The following is a 17,842-nucleotide window of genomic DNA, read 5'->3' on the forward strand; positions in this document are numbered from 1 at the left end:
TACCTATATCTTCTCACATAACCTCAATAGTCTTCAGTAGCATCCTTGCTTTCTGATGTGAAAGAATATTCTAGGATCATCTTGTACATTTCCTGCCCCAGTCTTGGATCCAAAGATCTCTGGATCCTTTTGATGGACAGCAGAATTCAGAGATCACCATATGGAACCTAGACGTGCTTATTGCTACTGGAGTAAGCATGATTTCTAGATCTTCATAGCAGGAAATTTATAGCTAGGAAAAACTTCTTCTTAAGATAAAATACATGAATTCGTGTAGGTTTTTCTAAATTCAAAGTTAGGATTACAGAGCTTTCACTTAACTTTTTTGACTTTTATATTTCTACTTTTGTCTCATGCTGAAAATATTGATTCCTATGATGCTACCTAGCTTTTTCCCCCTGCAGTGCTGGGGATTGAAGGGAGGATCTCATTCATACTAGGCAATGCTCTACCACTGACCCACACCTCCAGCTCTCAGCTTTATTTCAGTCATTTGAAATTTTCTTTCTGTATAAGGAAGCACCAACTTAATTAGTCGGTTTTTTTCTTAAATTCTTTTATAGGTACATTTTAGTTATACAATACGTTTACATTTTATCATTGGGTGCTTGTACCTGTACATAATATATCCTGGTTCTTATTTTTTCCCCATTATCTGTGCGCCCTTCACCCCCTCCACTCTTCCCTATTCACATAGACTTTGTTCCCATTTTTTTCTTTTCTCATAATTTTTCCTTTCCCTTCTTTCCTTTCCCCTTCCCCTCCCAGTTCCCCTACCCCTTTGGAACCTTTCTTCCTATTACAAATTATCAATTATTCATTTTAATTGTTTTAATCCTTATTTACACTTTCAGTTTCTCACACCAGGGAAACTATTCGGCATACATGTGTAGTCTTTTTTTCCACTTTCCTTTTTATTTTTAGGAATTGTTTTGTTTTTTACTTTCTGTTTGATTTGATGATGCTTGTAAATCATGTAAGAATTGATATGATTTCAACGTGGAAAGAACAAAACAAGGTACTTTCAAGAAAAATATGATCTCATCCCTTCTCTCTCCATCCTATTCTCATCCTCCACCTACAGGAAACAATTTTGGTTTTTTTCTATTATTTTTCCACTGCTTTACAATTTTTATTTTATTTCATTTTGTTCCATTTTTTGTGGTAATCAGAACTAAAATCAGGACTTTTACATTGAGCTACATTTTGAGCCCTTCATTTTTTTATTTTGAGACAAGATTTCACTAAGTCACCAAACTTCACAGGCCTGGGATGGAACTTGTAATCTTTCTGCCTCAGCTTCCCAGAGTGCTGGACTTGTAGGTGTGTGCCATGAGGCCCAGGTTCTTCCACTACTTTTTATACAAGCAAGCAGAGATGCAGATTCACTTACCTGTTCTATGCTTTGCTTCCTCCACTGGTGTTTACTCATTCCTGGTAAAGGATATGATTGTGGATATAACAGTGCCATAGTTTACCCAATGAACCCCCATTAGTGGGCTCTTGGGTTGTTTCCAGTGCTTTGTTACTGTTGATAGGAAAGGGCACTTATTACATGTACCTCATGTTATTCTTATACTCCCTGACAAAGAAGACCCTGCTGTTTCATGGATGAGGCCTAGAATTCCCAACCCTTGAAACAGACAGGGATAGAACACAGAGCCCACTGAAGTGGTTTCCAACCCAGGTCTTCAGAACTTTGGGGATATCTGAGGTCTTCCAAGTATGTACTCAGGTGAGGATAGTCATGAGGGATATTGTGAATCACCAATTCTAGCATGGATTTGTTTTAGACGTGAACTTCAAAAGCCCTGTGGCCTAGCGATACTCTTACCCAATGTGATTGCTAATTGTGATGTGTCAACTTGACTTGAGTAGGAACTGCCTAGATTAGTAAATTCTGATGTGTCTGTGGATGTTTGGCCTGTAGGCCATAAACTGAAGGGAGATGACCCACCCAGGGTGTGAGTGGCACAAACCAATAAACTTGTAGACTGGTCAGACTAAAAAGAGAAAAAAAAAAGGAAAATTTCTCCTTTCTTCAGAGGAGCTCCAGTTTTCACCATTCTCTTTGGACTTTGGTCTTTAATTCCTTTGGTTTCTAATTCAGATTTCCAATGTAGACTCTTCACCCTTCTGTCACAGACTCACCATGGTAACCCTCCAGTGAGATTCCAGGCTTTCAACCTTCAACCTTCAACTGCTGCTGGACCCTCTAGCTCTCCAGCACACAGGCAGCCATTTTGGTTTCTTCCATCTCTGATCTAGCAGAAGGCCACCTCAACTCTTCTATTCTGACCTATAAGCCTACCTCATAGATCCCTTGTATAATCATACATGCATTTTATATTGAATCTATACCTCTAGAGAATCCTAATCAATACACCCAATTACTCCCTGAACCCACAACATACCACTCTCAGGAAGAAATAGAAATTTCTCACTTATACTAAACCTCAGGAATGAAAACTTACCGAGTACAAAGGAAAAACTATGAAATATTGTTATAGGCATTGAAAATGAATATCTCTAGTGACTGAGAAACAAATCCATTTGCAAGCTGAGTAGTCTCTAATGTTTTCAAACAAATGAAATTTGGGCAAAGAATTATCAGTTAAAATATTAAAAATGATTGTTAATAAGAGACCAATATGTGAATTTAGGCAAATAACCAGAGAGTTCAAAGAATTGCATCACATTTTAATAACAAGAGTCCCTTCTTTTCCTATCTATTTCTTTAATGTATACAACATTTCTTGTTTTTTGCATCTATGAAAATGAAAACAAGGACAGAGTTGTTCCTGAATCTTTCTAATCTTAAAGATAAATAACACTGCATCTATTAATGAATATGTAGAGTAACAGAAAATCATGGGATGTTTTTCCATCAAAATTTAACTTTTTATCTTTCATATTCATCAAAACTTTTGATATATAGAGATATTTTGATCAACTGCTTGCTTTTACGTACTAATATTGGTAATGATACTCAATTCTAAAACCCTTAACATTTACAAACTTACGGTCATTGGACATTAAAAATTAAATTTAAATCTTCGTGCATATTTTGGTCACAGTAGATTATGATAGAGTGGCCAGTAAAAGGCTTTCAAGCATAAAACTAAATTAAATAAGGATAAAATTCAATGGGGTAACTGGAATGAAAATATAAAATCATGACGAAAAAGGAGCCATGTAAAACTGACTGTTTAAGAACTTGTTCATGTGTTTAATAGATGCTGTACCAAATTGCTTTGGTATTTAAAGTTCATTAGATGCATTAAAGGAATGATGTATTTTCTTAATGCCAGTGTTTACAATATTCTGGAAATGGCATCACTTGCAACTATTTAAAATTGTGTTGAAGATTCTAGATGGCAACTTAAAATATGCAAGGGTCATATATGGTTTTTCAAAATGTTTTAGGGGCACAAAAGTTTGAAGGCCACTGGTGTGGAGACTCAGTGTACGAAAGAGAAAAGTTTCAAGTCACGTCTCTTGTCTTTCCCTAAGCCTGCATCCTACCCATCTTCAGGCCATCAGATGATAATGGGAATGAATGGGAAAATATGGAGCCAAGAGCAACATCTTCATTTCCACCCTCAAGTGCCTGCCTAAAACCCCAAATCCCACTTCTGTCTTTCCAATCCTTGGTATTTGCTCTCAGCCTTGCCCTTGAGGGCCAGAAGAAAGTGACACAGCAGGGTGGAGACAGTGGAATGGCCATGGCTCTCAGGCTCCAGTTCCCACTGGGACAAAATGCTCTGCCACCACCACCCTGCAGACCTCTCACTTCTCCACCCTCAACTGTCCTTTCTCTTCTAAGCTATCCTTTTCTGAGCAGGGAATTATCATCTTGCATGTTCCCACTGAGTGACTCTGACTTTGCTGCTAGAAGGAACCCACTGCCCTAGGTTAAAGAGAGATTCAGCTCAACTCTAGAAAATTCTCAGCCTCTCTATCTAATGACAGAGATATTGAGGCAGCTAGTGGAATCCAAAGAACACACAAAAGACTGTTTCCCTGCCAGAGATTTCAAGTATGTATCCTCACACAACTCTGATGACATATAAAAGAGACACAATAACCCCTATTCCACATAGAGATCCAGTAAAGGTGAGCAAACATGCATTCGGAAGTTGTACTAATTCTGAACCAGTGGAAGGAGTCAAGGGTCCTCTGTATTTACCAATCTTTATGGGTTGAGTCAGAACCTATGGAAGTAAATGAGAGGACAATGCACATCTCTGAGAAAGCAAATGTAAAAAGTTGTAAAAACTTTGCAACATGCGTTAATGCCAAGATGGTCTAATGGGGAAACTGTCATTTATGTACTATTATTTTTTTATTTATTCTATCTTAATGTTACATTAACATTGATTGCATGCTTAGCACAAAAAAGAAACTTCAAATGCATCAAGAGAGAAAATGAAAAGCTTAGTATATGCCCTCTTCATCCCTTGAAAGCTATTTCATACATGCCCCAGCAGGCTTTGCTTCTTGTCACCCTGCTCAGTCATGTCTGAGGGGAGCATCAGTCAGGGGTGGCAATCACCTAATATAATATTGTACTAGCTGCAGTCCCAGCAGCCACCACTACAGTCTTTCACCAAATAACAGTTTACCCTAAGGGTCACTCAGGCAGTGCATGTGTTTACATACTATCCCGAGGGTCACTCAGGCAGGTGTCATTTCAACCAGTCGATTCTTGTATCAAATAAACGTGATAAAATTGTCATTTTTATATTTTCTATTATATTATCTTATAAAAATTAATGAAAAAATATGCAATGTGTGGTCATCCTGTATTTAAATAATTGGACTGGTAAGTGGTTAAAATGGTTGCCATGCTTGCTTCAGAGAGTTTGAAGATTTCACATCCAGAGGATGCACATCAGTATTTGCTATTTATAGAGCACTATATGTACACACACCTATGTATCAGGAGAGAGGATGTTTGCATGAACACAGGTGTATGTCAACACATGTGCTTTGTGTGAATAGTTGCAGATACAGATACAGAACACAGGCCTGTCATGTCTTGATCACATGGGGTTGGTGAAACCTCCTTCGGACATTTCTAGAAATAAATGGCCTGTAGTAGGAAGAAGCATACTAGGTCCTCTTCCAAAGTGTTCTGTCTCATGAGATCCAACAAAAATAAATAATTGCACTCTGAACCCATTGATTAGCTTTGCTGACGGCCTACAAACTTTCCTTCCAAAATGAAGGAAATTAATCCTTTCCTGGAATTAGTCCTTCTAACTGCCTACCCTCTCCAATTGCTGGACTCTCTTAATAGTTCCCTCCACACCCACACATATATGGGAACCCTCCAGAGCCTTAGAAATAGTCCTTCAGAAACTTTCCCAAGTTCCTACCAACCCCTCTTTCCCTTCCTCTGCTCCTCTCCCTCCCATCTCTGTTTCACTACTCTGAGTTTTGCATGCTGTACTGTGAAACAGTTCTTCAACTTACTCTCTGGGCCCTATTTGTTCATTAAGTAGGCATTCTCTTTGCTGGCTGAACCTACATTCTCTTTAGATGCCACCCAGATTCCTGGCATGTCTTTGGGATACCAATTTGCCTGTAACCACACCCTGACCAACTCCCCAAATTCAAAAGGAGAGATGCACCATTACAGCCCCAGTTCCTAAGCACATAGGACTGGAAAGGACCTTGGAAATGACCTCATCCACCTCCAGACCCAGAAACCTTGACCAGAAGAGAGGTAGTATCTTGCCTAAGGTCACCAGGATAGTAAATAAAATGAAATTAAGTCCTAGGGTTTCATTCTTTTTTAATGTAAACTTACTGCTGGGGTATAGCATGTATACACAAAAATATGCAAATAAAAATACATAGATTGAGTGTTATGAAGATTAAAGTTTAGTTCTGTAGTTTCCTTTCTCCCACCTTTATGTACATGGACTTTGGGTCACCTTGTTTTCTCCAGGTTTTGTGGATGGATTCCTTGGGGATGCAAATATATGTCCATCTGTGGCTTTACCCAGCTATGGAAATTACCTGGTTTCCGTTGCAGGGAAACTCGGTGGGAAAGATTCAGATTCTTCTTACAGTGACATTGGACCTCTGATTTATCAAGTCAGAACTATTTGTCTTCCTCGTGCCTCTCCTCTTCCCAAGAGAGTGGAACAGACTATTACCTAGCTTCTTGTTGATATGAATTGAACATTTCAGCCCCAAGTCTAGTAGGTGCTTGGATTCTTTGGAGGGAAGGTGCAGAGAGAACCCAGAAAGACATCATTATAGCATTGCTCCCTCAGAGCAGGCTTTGTGACAGCTTACCCAAATGGCATCCGTTTAGCAGAATCTCAGAGAAATGACTGTCTCAGTCTGAGCCTCTAGCCTCAGAATTAGAAAACCCTTGGAGTCATCCAAAACTACAAGGAGTTAAGAGCCAAGCTGTTTAGCAGCATGAGCCTAGAAGGTAAATAAGCCCATTGTGATTCTTCCCAATTCTCTTACCTAGAGCTGCATCTGCCAAGAGCAAAGTTCTCAGACAGGAGCTCCAGGAACACACACCTTTTACAACTTTTCCTTTTGTTTTCCCCTTTCTAAATTCTGACTATCTATACGCTGGCATTCATTCAAAAACCTCATTGTCCTTTACTCCCCCTAAGCAATATAATTTTTATGGAGCAAATACTGCAAGTCCAAAAATGTACATTGAAGAATAAGTTGGATCTTACTTTCTTTTCTGAGTGCCTCAACTGGAGCCTCCTGGATGCACTAAAATCTTCTAGGGGAAACAAACTTTAGAGATGTTAAAAGAATTCAATTCACTGAACTAAGCTGGAGGCCTCAAGTTTGCTCTGATCCACAGATCACACTAAATTCATACTGATCTGCCCACATCTCAAGTGCTCATTATTATACACATGTATAAATTAAGGCAAGATAAATACTCCTAATGATGTTAGATTTTTAAAAGATTACCTAATATAGCCCAGGCACTAACAATTAGATTCCAGTTTAGATTCAAACTTATTTAGCCAAAATAAAGTAATCTCTTTAAAACAATATGAATTTTGCTCAACACTTAGTTGCCACACAAAATCTAAAAATTATGAGAACCCACATTGAAAATGTATAGATGAGGAACAAAGGAAATACCCTATAACTCAGCTAAAGCTATTCACCTGCCAAGCAACCTTCGAGAATCTATTTAACATCTAGAAGACTCAGCTTCCTTGTATATAAAATGGGGATAATAACACACTTACTAGAACACATATAGGAATAAAGTGAGATAGTAAATGAGACAGAGGCAATTTACAGGCATATAGCTATTGTTTTGAATCTGAATGGCCCTTGGATGATGCTGCTACTTTCTCAATGGTAAGGTTTACATTATTATAGAGCATTTCTCAGGTTTTTCCATGGACTTGGACATTCTGTCCAAAGACCTCTTACAATGATGAGGCATCTCTGATTCATGGATGAAAAACCAGTTTAAGGATGAAAGGTCAGACCGTCAATCTATGCAGAGCTCAAGCTAGAAGCAATCCATTGCCACATTCCAAGTATTTCTCTTTATGAGTTTTGTAAGTTGAGGATAATTCTACCTAAAATGACTGGGAGCAATTTTAAGGAACTGCCAGGATCTGTGTAGCTACCAGTCTGGATCCTTGGATCCAGGCTAATTAGAAAAGCTTGGCTAAAATGAATTGCAGAGAAGAGTGGCTGGTTAGAACATGCGATGCTTCTTTTGGCCTATGCTCAGTGACTATGTATCTTGTGAGTGAAGCCTCGTGGGCAGGAGAAAAAAGGAAGAAGATGATTTGACTTTAACAAAGTAAGCAATGAGGTGGAGTCTTTTTCTTCAAAAGGCAAACTTAGCCAGGAATTGACTCCACTAGTTCTTCTCAATGACAATAATAGTAATAATAATAATACCTCCCATGAACTGAACATCCTACCAGTCTGAAAACGATGGCGCTCCATCCTACTGTTATAGAATATTAGGAGCTTAAACAGACAGGAGATATACACCATAGGTGCTATGAGGGCAAGGGCTTTTCTAACAATTGGTAGAATACTTTCGCTCATAAGCCAGTGAGACCGCATCTCCAGGTAAGCCCAGGCTGAATGCCAACCCTCAAGCTTTGGTTGAGACACTAGGTGATCAGGCCTGATTCACTGAAGACTTTTTTCTAGCTCCAAGGTTCCAAAAGCCTAACACACTGTGCCCTCAAGGCATGGATCCTGGGACAAGTTTGCACAACCATTGCCGGGGCCTCAAATTACTGCCCTAAAAGCAGAAAGCACAGAAACCTCTGTTTGGTGTTCCTGGCCACATTTATCTCAGACAGAGTTTGTGAGGACTAATTGAGGAATGTGTACAAAGCATAGCCAACAACATGAAACCACCCTCAAAAGTGCTAAGATGTAGCATTACTTCCTACAATGTCAGGGACTCCTTGTATCCCTGGCTTGACACCCGTTGTCATTAGTAACTGCTTCTGGGGTTTTCCCCCTGTGATCATGTTGTCACATCTCTGGGAGTGTGATGTGAGTCCCATGTCTCTCATTCCTTACAAGCAGAAGTTTCTGGAGTTCATCTGGATTGAGAGGAAGCAGGCTGCTGCATTTTGGGGGCCAGTAGGGAGGAAAACTGAGGCAAGGCAAATTCAGCACTTTGCCCATACCACTTAGCACCACTGGGCAGGGGTAAGATCACCCATTAGAAGAATTAGTGGTTAGAGAAGCAGGACCCCAGGATGGCAAAAGAAGGTGGCCCACTCACAAACAGACTTTATAGTAGAGGTTGCATGCACTGTGATCCCAACTCTTAGCTGCATGACCTCAGGAAACATTTCATCTCTCTGAACCTCCATCTTCCCATCTAATAAACAGTAATTCGAATGTGTCTCCTAAAATGGCCATGGGAACTAAACAAATAATCCACAGGAAACCTGCCCAGTTCCTGGCTCTTGGTAAGCCTCAATATTCATTAGCAAGTAACTATTACTGTAATAATTGTAATATAGTTGGATTGGGAAGTAAATAGCCAGTGTCTGTGACTGTCACTCTTTCCGTGTAGGGCTGCCCTGTGGAAAGGTGAGCAGTCTTCTCTGGTTTTGTGCTGCTGCAATAAATGAACCAGACCCCACCCCTTTCTCTTCTCTCCATCATTGATTTTCCTCCTCCAGTTAGGGCTCGTCCTGCAGGTGGCACAGATCGGCCACAAAGACATGGTTGTCGCCAAAGGTGACATCTAGTCCTTCCAAATCACTCCAAATTAATCTTTCTATTTGGAAGGAGATTTAAGCCCTTGGGCCCCTCTTTTGTTTTATTAACTGCCAACTGAAAATGCCAGAAGTAGCTTGGAAAGAGGCACAAAGGGTGGGGGCACAGGAAACTCTTTGCATATTTTAATTACTTCAGTAAACAATACATACCACAACATAAACTACCATCTACGACTACATCCCCAGGCAAAGAAAGTTGGAGGCTCATCTAAGGAGATGACCTAGAGAATATGTAAGGCCTCTGTAGACTACAAGCTGCCTGATCCAGCTGTTCTGAGCTGGAGCTGAATTTCCAGGCCATCCACTGACTTGGCTGCCAGAGCAGCTCCGATGAGGACAAGAACAAGTGAACAAAATGGTACTTCCATAGACCCATAGCTTGCCTGGGAACTGAATGCACCTTCCCACTCAGTGGAAAGTGTGATGTTCATTGAGTCATGAAACAAGCCCTTTCCATTCTAAAGGAAGGATGCTTGGAGTGTGAGGGAGAGTTACAGATCACTTGCAGACCCATACCTGTGAAGCCGTGGATAAAGTTCTTCAGCTCCATCGAAAGATAAGGATTTGACTTAGAAAAAATAACAGGGTTAAATAACAGGGAGGCCTGAGGATGGGTGATAACAGCAGGTGAAGCACTCTGTGAACTACAAAGGGATTAAGAAACACAAGCATCCCAAGTTCTTAGTTAAGCTCTCCCCTGAGAATTTCCAGGGAAGTGGTACTGATAGAGACAGGGGACATCTCCAGCATCCTGGAAGGGAGGGAGCCAGAGAGAAGATCTACCATGGAGGGAAGCCATGGAATCGAGTCCAAACAGCACTGGATTAAGAGTCAGGTCGTCTGAGTTTCCATCTCAGTTGCATCAATGTATCACGCTGTGGTCCTGGCAGTCTGTACTTTTTGCTCTCAATGCTCACGTTTTCACTAATGATATAGTTGGGCCAAAGGACTGTTAAGATTTCACTCTGCTAAAAAAAGACACAAATTTGTCCAAAGCATAATTTTCTCATCTGACTCTATATGCCAAGAGCCCTGAACAAAAGCTCATCATGAGGGCCTTCTTAATACCTGCAGTGCCAGCAGCCTGAATTTCCAGAGGAGCATGTGTATGTGTGCACGTGCCTGTGTGTGTGTTCATTGTGGGCAGGCCAAAGAGAGCAAGGGCCAGGGCTCGGCACTCTGGGGTCTGAGGGTTACATCACACCACCTGCCTCCTCCCTAGGCACCAGCGTCCTCATCTATGAAATTGGTGATTGCAGGAAAAGGCTGAACTAGTTGACCTTTAAGTATCATCTGGTTCCAAAACATGAAGAGTCGATGAAGCAGAGCCGGGATAACCTCTGGATGCCCCTCCCAGCTCTGGGAGAAGGTTAGAGCTTTGGGCCCCACTGACTTCCTCACAGCCCCCTACTCTGCACCTGGGCCCAGGGTGCCTCTCTGCAGAGACGCGTGGGCTGAGGGCAGTGGCAGATGAAAAGCATGGTGCAGCCACACCTCCACACAGCATGTGGCTTCCCAGGCCTCCATCTGAGGCCTGCAGCTGTGGGCTGCACCTTCTCCCTTCATAAACAAGCCCTACCTCTTGGCTTCTCCTTTAAGGTCAAAAGTCTTTGCTCTGAAGATGCTCGGAGGATGAACACAGGAGAAAGTCTTACATGCTAAGCCAGCAAACAGTTGGATAGACTTTAGTTTGTTTTTTTTTTTTCAAAGACATTCCTACTCTTGCTATACACATTCATGTGTCCAAAAGCATATAAGTGGACTTCTTGTTTCCAGGCAACTGAGGTTAGGATGAAGTAACTTTCTCAGGGTCAACTAGTGGGCCCCCAAAAGGTGGAGCTAGTTAAGTATTGAGGTAGGTAATCCTCAAGAGTAAAGGCCCTCATCTTAATTTATCTACACCTCTAGCCTGCATTATAACAGAGGTAGGAAGAATTTAGCATTTCCAGAATGGAGCCAGAGGTGGAAGTCTTGCGTCAGTGAACAGGAATATAGAACAACAACTTACTGAGTGTTTATTATGCCAGGGTGTATGCTAAAGAGTTAAAATGCACTGCTTCATTCAATCTTCCCCAAATGCACTGACTCTGGAAGTTACTGTCATCATCAGCATTGCATTGAGGAAGAAAGAGAGGGAGGAATAAAAGAGGAAAGGAAAAAGATTAAGTAGCTTATTCCAAAAGGCTGAAGAGTAAAAGATCCAAATCTTATACCTAAATTATTCAGTTTCAAAAATCAATATTCTTATGCACCAACAAGTTGAAACTGCTATACATTTCCAAGTTAAAGAAGACTTACTAGGAAAAAAAATGTTTCAGGGTATATAAACTGATTGTTAGGGTGGCAAATTTTAGAAAATGGTATAGAAATTCTAGAACCTGATTTCTATAAAAACAGCCATAAAAGCTGAAAGGGGATTTTCATTCTGAAATATCTAAATCAGCACATGCAATTAAGTAAGATGGGAGCCCACATCAGACCAGAAAGCATTAAAAAAGATGACACCAGAATATGTCCTATATTCCTTGTAGACAGACTAGAAAAAGCAGCCAGCCATGGGCTTTGCTTCCTTGGTCATTTCCCTGCAGCTTTTCTCTGCATAATACGAAGCTCAGCTGTGGAGTGGTTCTGATGATCTTTCACTGGGTCAGCTGAGCTTGCAATGGCTGGTGCTCCCTGCTGAAAACAACTCTTCATTACTAACCACCTAGGTCCTGCGTAATGTGTTCAACTTTGAGAGCATTTATCATCATAACTTTCAAAATTTATTACCCTTGATTGTTTGGATATCCATTTTCCATTAATGTCTCTTTCTCTAATGTCATTGTCTTGGGAAGGAAAAGAAGGAGGCAGAAGGAGATGGAAGAATTATAGGAAAAAATGGAGATGAGAAGAAAGGAAGGAGAGGGGACGCAACATGTACAGAGCCTAGTGGCAGTCAGTATTTGGGTCTTAAAATGAATCAAACATCACAAATAAGTCTAAACCTGGACATTTTTATTATTATGACACCACAGTGCTTTTTTGCTTAAAGTAGCTTAGGTTATGTTTTCTGTCACAGATAAAAGAATTCTGATAAAACACTGGAAAATTAATCATTTAAATTGGTCTTTATTTTAGGGAATAAAGTGTCTACTAGAAATGAACATAAGAAGAGAGATATAGAGCTTCTAGAGGCCCAGAAAGAAATCGATCTGCCCAGGGAGGTCAGAATCGCAATGGACATTTTTCCCTCCCCTCCTGCATGGCAACACCCACATGCCAAGACTTCACCTGTCACAAAGCATCACGGGACACAGTTCACAGCATGTGGCTCTGATGCCAGCATCTGCATTGACAGTTCTCCTTGTATGGCTGCATCAGCCCTAGTGATATGCTTTTTCGCCCAGACACATTGGGCTGGAGACCACAGCAGACATTTACCTTCCATTAGGGCTAGCCACAGTGGCGGGAAGGGAGGGAGCAATAAAAACCTGAGGGATGAACTAATGCTCAAGAAAGGTAAACACCAGCCTGGAGACAGTGAAATTCGTATCATCCCTACCAGCATTTTCAGACAGGAGGTTGGCACACAATTCTTCCAAACATATGGATTTACCAGGAATCTTTGTCCCAAAACAAATGCTGAAGCAAATGGATTTGACCAACTTTGAAGATTAAAATGCAGATAAAGGAGTGTAGAATTCAATCCTAAGGCCAAGGCAACTTTCCTTGGGGCAGTCTTGACTGAAATAGGCAGAAGATTGCCTCCCCTCCTCTGTCATCTTCCCTATGGTTCCCTCTGCTCCTTCGTGTAAAGACCTGAATGCCAACCCAATCAAGGCAACCCTTATTGTTGTGATGAAAGGGCCTGCTCTGCTCCAAAACACTGTTCAGATCAGCAGAGAACAAAATACTAAGTGAGCTAGGAGCTCAAAGGTTAAATACCTTGTAATGAACAGAGTTCTTATCTTGGATAAATCTCTAGGTTAAACCCAAAGGAGTGGTCCTGGCCATACACAACTAATCTTGAATTTACAAAGACTTGAGATACCACATAAATTAAGAGGCATCTCATCCAGAAGAATGTATTAGTTTTCTCCAAAAGACCAATCTTAACTATCTCAAATCACAAGATTTGAGATAGCAATTTTGAAAAGCCGAACAACCCTATCCCATAATTTCAGAGCTGTGAACAATGTTGGTGTTTCACTCCATCAAAGTTTTAGAATGCTCTCTAGCTTAGAGACAACTTCATGGCACTCAGTCCAACCTCACAATATCAATGATAGCCAAAAACAACATTCACGTGGAGAAGGGCAAACAAAGCTTATTCCAAACATTCCTCATGTCTTTGCCATGCAGAGACAGGTATGTGTTTTCAGTTTCCTTTGAAAAACTGGATTTGCTTGGGTGGGGAGACACCATGCCCCACCATGCTCCCAGCTTACTGATATAAAGGAAGAGCCTATGATAAGATCTGGACTGAAGGACTGAAGGCTGCTGGACTGAAGCATACCTGTGACAATGTCCTATTAGACTTGTGTCTAAAGCTTGAGCATGGTCTTTCTAGCTGGAACTAAATCCTTCCTAGAATTAATCATCCCCTGTATGTGCTAGTGGCAGAGTTGGCCATAGGTAACCAGAAAAAGAAGGAACATTCTTGTCAGCTAGAAATATACCCAGACATTTCTAATTTTTACCCCTCTTCCCAACTGGGGCTCTACAGAGCATACAGATGCAGAATAGAGAAGCCAGCTGATGATAGGATGGCTTAGGATTTGAGGAGAAAAGAAAATTACTTCACTTGTTAGCTTTTATCAGGGAGAAGATTCAGAAAGAAAAGTCAGAGAGGCATGTCCCATGGAGGAAGACAATGAAAATTTGCTCCTTAGCCCTTGAGTATTACAGTGAAGGGAGAAACTAGGCAATAGTCCATAAACTAAAGAACAGTCTTTGATAAGGTACTCATAATCCAATAGTAAGAAGACCACAGTGAGGAGTATTCAAGTGCCACCAGGATCTTCCTGTGATGTTGGCATTGTGATGGTAAACAAAATCCTTGACAAATAACAGGGGTAATAACTTTTCTCTATCTATATGGCACTTATTGTGAAACTGAACAAGACACTGCCTTGATCTTCACTGAGACCTGGAATAAACATATGCTAGAAGCCCAAGGAAATAATAGCAATGCATGTGGGAAGATCCCCCTTTAGAAAAATGGGAAAATATTTACATCCCAAAATAATTTTTTACTTTGTTGTAGCAGGTCTGTCTTGTGCATCTAACTGGTGATTTCCTTGCTACTAACCTTCTTAGGACCCTGCCTTATGTATAAAACAAAATGTTACCTACTTTTTTCTGGGAAATATATGAAAGTGCACCACAAATAAATATAAAGTTACACAGTAATATTGATGTTAAATATAACCCTGATATCTGAGATGTGATCCAGAGACATCCTGCTTGCTTCTTGCTAATAGCATCCCAAGAATGGATGAGGTCAGTCAGTGGATTCCATTCATAAAGGTAGACAAGAATTTGGAATTATCTTCAAATTCACCTCTTCACTCAAAACCCTGTCAAAAATCCTTTGTCCAATCTCAGAACTTTGCATGCATTCACCCCACCCCCGTTATTGGGACACACATACCATGCAGTGGCCCTCCTTCCAGCTCTGCTTTAGACAGACACTACCACAGAAGACTTATTCTCATGCCCAAAAGATTTGCCATGCCCATCCCCATTCCCAGTGGCAATGACACTTTGAAGCGGCAGAAATCACTGTCTTCATGCACAGTCAGCAAAGACATGGACAATCACCCCAACATACCTTCTGCCCTTGATCCAGCCATGCAGATGAGCCCATACACAGGACCTCGGGGTAATGCTGGAAGTCCTACCTCTATTTTCCTTCCCCATGTCCTGCGAATCGCTGCTTAGGAACAGATGCTGAGACTAGCTCATAAAGGCAGGATTACCAACTTGAGTCAAACTGGATTTAAATCTTGCCTCCACTACCTTCTAGTTTTGTGTTTAAACATCAGTGCTCTCATCCTTAAAGTGGAAGTAGGATAACTTCTCCATGGTAACAGTGTAGATTAAATTAATTACACTACTCAAAGCCTCTAGCAAAGTGATAGGAGTGGTTGCTCGGGAAATATAAGAGGTCATCTCCACCCCCAAGGACACACCATCCTCAAGGATGAAAGAAGGAAGGACCTGAAGATATCCTGAATGGCCAGTGTGGGCCACAGATGGAGACACTTTGTACAAATGACTGAATCCAGCTTTGTTCACCTTCTGATGCCCACTCGGCATTACCAGTGGGACAGGAAACCATGCTAAACACCAAGCAGACAAAGTAAGCTCCCAATGCCTCAGGCCCCTAACTTTGCTTCTTGTTATGCTGAAGTTTATATTTCTTCATTTGGACTTGGACTTTTCAGATCTGATTTGCTTCAGAAAGTTTTAGCTGAGCCGCAAAACTCCTTGGAGAAATTAAGTGAACTAAATTATATCATCTTTTTGAAGCAACTCAGTTGCTTTGAACCCCTATCAAAAATGGCACACACACGTGACTGTGCACGCACACTCACACACACACCACCACCACCACAATCACCACTATCACTACTACTACCATCATCAGCCACCTATTTTTATTCCCTCGGCTTTATGTTTCTTCTAAAGACCTGTCACTTTCTAACTGACTATGTTTCTTAGTTTATCTTTATCTTCTATTTCCCTTATTAGAGGCACAGATTTTTACCTGTTTTACTCACAGTTGTATTCTTGGCATCTAGAATAGCTCGATACATAGAGAAGTGTCTGTATGTCCCAGTTTACCAGGGAAGGTCTAAATTTATGCCCTTAGTCCCCATTTAATTATTAATACCTTGCTTTTCTACTCTCAGAAATATCTAAGTTTAGACAATCACATGCACAAACAAATCATAAATTATTTGTTTAATTGAATTCACAAATTTGACCAATCTGATACATTAAATAAAACTTGTAAACTCTTGAAATTGAGAATTGGATTCTAATGTGGGTGAAATACACATACTTATTTTACAAACGTGAGAGGAGGTTAAGCTCTCATATGACCCTGCTTGCAAAATTCTCCCAAGGCTGGCAAACATGCCTGTTCTGATAGGGTCTAGCTATACAAAGCCCCCAGAACTCCTAAAGGGAAGCCATTATTAGGATCAGTGTCAAGATGAGAAGCCTGTGTAACTGCTGCCCTGAGAGAATCTGGGAGGCTATGCTTAATTTACCTCCCTAACTAAATCAGGAGAGAAATGAATGCAATTGTAAGAGCATCCCCAGGCACCTGCAGGATCAGGATAATATCTCATATTAAGAAGCTGAAGCTTCTCACTTCTAAATCAACTCAACAACAACCTCAGTGTTTGGAAACAGCCTCTGGCTGGTGGGAAAGCACCTTAAGATGACAAGTAGGACTTGGGCTGGAGTTTAAGGCCAGGAAGCTAAATTTTGTGGCTGTATTTTTCCAAGTGGATCATTCACAAAACACAAGGAGAAGAACCATAGGCAAAGCATGAAAGGAAACCATTCAATTCAGCTTTCAGAGCAAGGCAAGACAGATGGAACTTCAACTAATGCTGCAGTGTATCCACCACCTTGCCAGAAATTACCATAGAAATCAAAGTAGGGAGGGTAAAAATTTCCCCTCAAATGCTAGCAGATATGACTCAGTCCTATAGGCTAGTAAAAATTGTCCTCAGTTATTCAGAGGGAGACTTCCTGTCTTCAGACCTTCTGACCTATGTGTTAAGGATGATCTTAGCTCCTCAAAGGGAGGCACCCGAAGTACAGGCACAACTCAAGGACACACCTCTTGCAAGGCATGAAAGCAGCCAAACCACCATCCATGCAGTACCTCCAGCCTCCACAGACTCACAGGCCTGCCCACAAGCCCTGCAGCCCTTTGAGTTCTGGCGGCCATCCCCACTGTGCATTGGATTTTAGCAGGTCATGGCCCGCCACCCGACCATGCTACCTCCCCATGAGACATCCCAAGCACACCTATGACTTTGGCAGGAAACTTCCATTGAAATGAAATGATGTCCCCATCTTGGGAGGCAGAAAGTGGTTGGAGCAGCCCTCAGCCCATGGAAGTTCCTCTCCAAAGCCTGCAAGCTGTCAGTCAGTATGGGAACAGCTCTGCCCAGCCTTGGCCCCAGAAATGAAATCCAGACTCACTGTGGAAGTTGTCGGTGCTGCTAGCCTCTGCCGCTGCCATGACACGTTGACTGGGCCCTTCTGGCATAGCCCTTCCTGACAGTGAATGGGGCAGAGAGCAGGGAGAGGAGAGAGAAGAAAAGGGGTGAAGGGAGAGGAAGGATGTGACTGAGGATGGATGAAGGGAAGAAAAGGGAGTGGCATTTCTTTAACTGAAGGGGGTATCCCTCCTGAGCAGACCTCCAAACAGCTCTCCCACACTCTAGGCAAGAAAGTTGACAATGGCCTTCCACCCGCAAGTTCCTCACACAGGAGTCCACCCAAAAAGCCACTCACAGCCCAGCCAACACACAATTCTAGGCCACGACACCCAGCTC

The 17,842-nt window shown here is 41.4% G+C and overlaps 1 protein-coding gene across 8 annotated transcripts in view; it reads right to left on the bottom strand.

Moving 5' to 3' along the window:
* The window catches only part of Ntrk3 (neurotrophic receptor tyrosine kinase 3), a 381,061-nt gene that overhangs the window by 27,109 nt on the left and 336,110 nt on the right, over positions 1-17,842 (bottom strand). For 5 of the 8 annotated variants that reach the window (XR_015441744.1, XR_015441746.1, XR_015441745.1 and 2 more), the window contains one exon: positions 17,487-17,561. The exons of the other annotated variants lie outside the window; for them this stretch is intronic. Coding sequence is in view for 2 of the 5 variants with exons in the window: in XM_087188362.1 (XP_087044488.1) it covers positions 17,487-17,561 (75 nt within the window). In the remaining 3 variants the exon portion in view is untranslated. The remainder of the gene's footprint in view (positions 1-17,486; positions 17,562-17,842) is intronic. 8 annotated transcript variants of the gene reach the window in all.

The sequence above is a fragment of the Heterocephalus glaber genome, unplaced genomic scaffold (genome assembly GCF_053883595.1).
Source record: "Heterocephalus glaber isolate CG9 unplaced genomic scaffold, H.glaber_assembly_v1.0 deba00001531, whole genome shotgun sequence".
Taxonomy (NCBI): Eukaryota; Metazoa; Chordata; class Mammalia; order Rodentia; family Bathyergidae; genus Heterocephalus; species Heterocephalus glaber.